This window comes from Oryza sativa, chromosome 8, assembly GCF_034140825.1.
Source record: "Oryza sativa Japonica Group chromosome 8, ASM3414082v1".
Lineage (NCBI taxonomy): Eukaryota > Viridiplantae > Streptophyta > Magnoliopsida > Poales > Poaceae > Oryza > Oryza sativa.
Window position 1 is genome coordinate 25,596,756 of NC_089042.1, and position 1,020 is coordinate 25,597,775.

Consider the following 1,020-nt stretch of genomic DNA (forward strand, 5'->3'; position numbering starts at 1 on the left):
CCATAGTCCTAGGGCCTGTTCACTTTGATGCCATTTTTAACCTTATCAAATTTTGGTAAAGTTGCCAAAAAAGGGCTACATTTAGTTTGCTGCCAAATTTTGGTAACTATATAAGAAATACTGCCAAAATTTTAGTAAGTTACCAAAATTTTAGCATACTTGCTAAAATTTCGGTAATGCTAAAATTTGATAAAGTTTTTTTTTATCAAAGTGAACATGCCTCTATTTTTAAAAACTTTATCGATTCTCTCGTGATGAGGCAGCTTTGTAAACTCCGACCTCCTTGGCACAACGATGAGGTGTACATTTTCTAGATTAGTCCTCCCTATCCTTGATAATTACGCACGCTCACTTCTCACCATTAACCATGGCGTCGCCTTCTCTCTCCTCCCTCTTCTCCGCGGCGGCTCCCCTGGCCGGCGGCGGCGGCGGCGCCGGAGTACGCACGCTCGGATCGCCCGCGTCCGTCCGGCCGATCTCACACCGGCAGCGGAGGCGGCGGCTGGTAATAGCGTCCGTGAAGTGGAGGTACAAGGGGACGGCGAGGAAGGAGGCGGCGCTGTCGGAGCTGATCGAGCGGAAGGTGGCGGAGGCAACGGAGGCGTGCGCCGGGGAAGCCGCCGGGGATGCGGGGTGCCGGGTGGCGTGGGACGAGGTGGAGGAGGTGAGCCAGGCGAAGGCCGACCTCCGCCGCCGCATCGCCCAGGGCGCCGACGACCCCCTCGAGCCCTTCTGCTCCCACAATCCCCTCGCCGACGACTGTGCCGTCGTCTACGACGACGACGACGAATGATCCGCTCCCATCCGTACGTGATCCGGCCATCCCATCCATGATCCATCCGCCACCATCAGTTCTGATTTCTCAACTGCAGACGACTCGAATTTGAATTTGAATTTGATTTATCGGAGACGCGTTTGTACTTGATAGTAGTAGGAGTGTACTGTACTAGCTTGTCAGAAATGAGAAAATTTAGAGATTTTGATTAATTCCATGTCATTTCAGGTTTGCGCTACACAATT

General features: G+C 52.1%; 1 protein-coding gene across 1 annotated transcript; it reads left to right on the forward strand.

Moving 5' to 3' along the window:
• The first annotated feature begins 367 nt into the window (after positions 1-367).
• On the forward strand, positions 368-793 carry LOC9268681 (calvin cycle protein CP12-3, chloroplastic). Its single transcript, XM_015793530.3, has one exon. It carries the CDS (start codon positions 368-370, stop codon positions 791-793), a length of 426 nt encoding a protein of 141 aa, XP_015649016.1.
• The last annotated feature ends 227 nt before the right edge of the window (positions 794-1,020 follow it).

Coding starts and splice junctions, on each gene's coding strand:
- LOC9268681 (XM_015793530.3), top strand. CDS start 368: ATGGCGTCGCCTTCTCTCTCCTCCCTCTTCTCCGCGGCGGCTCCCCTG.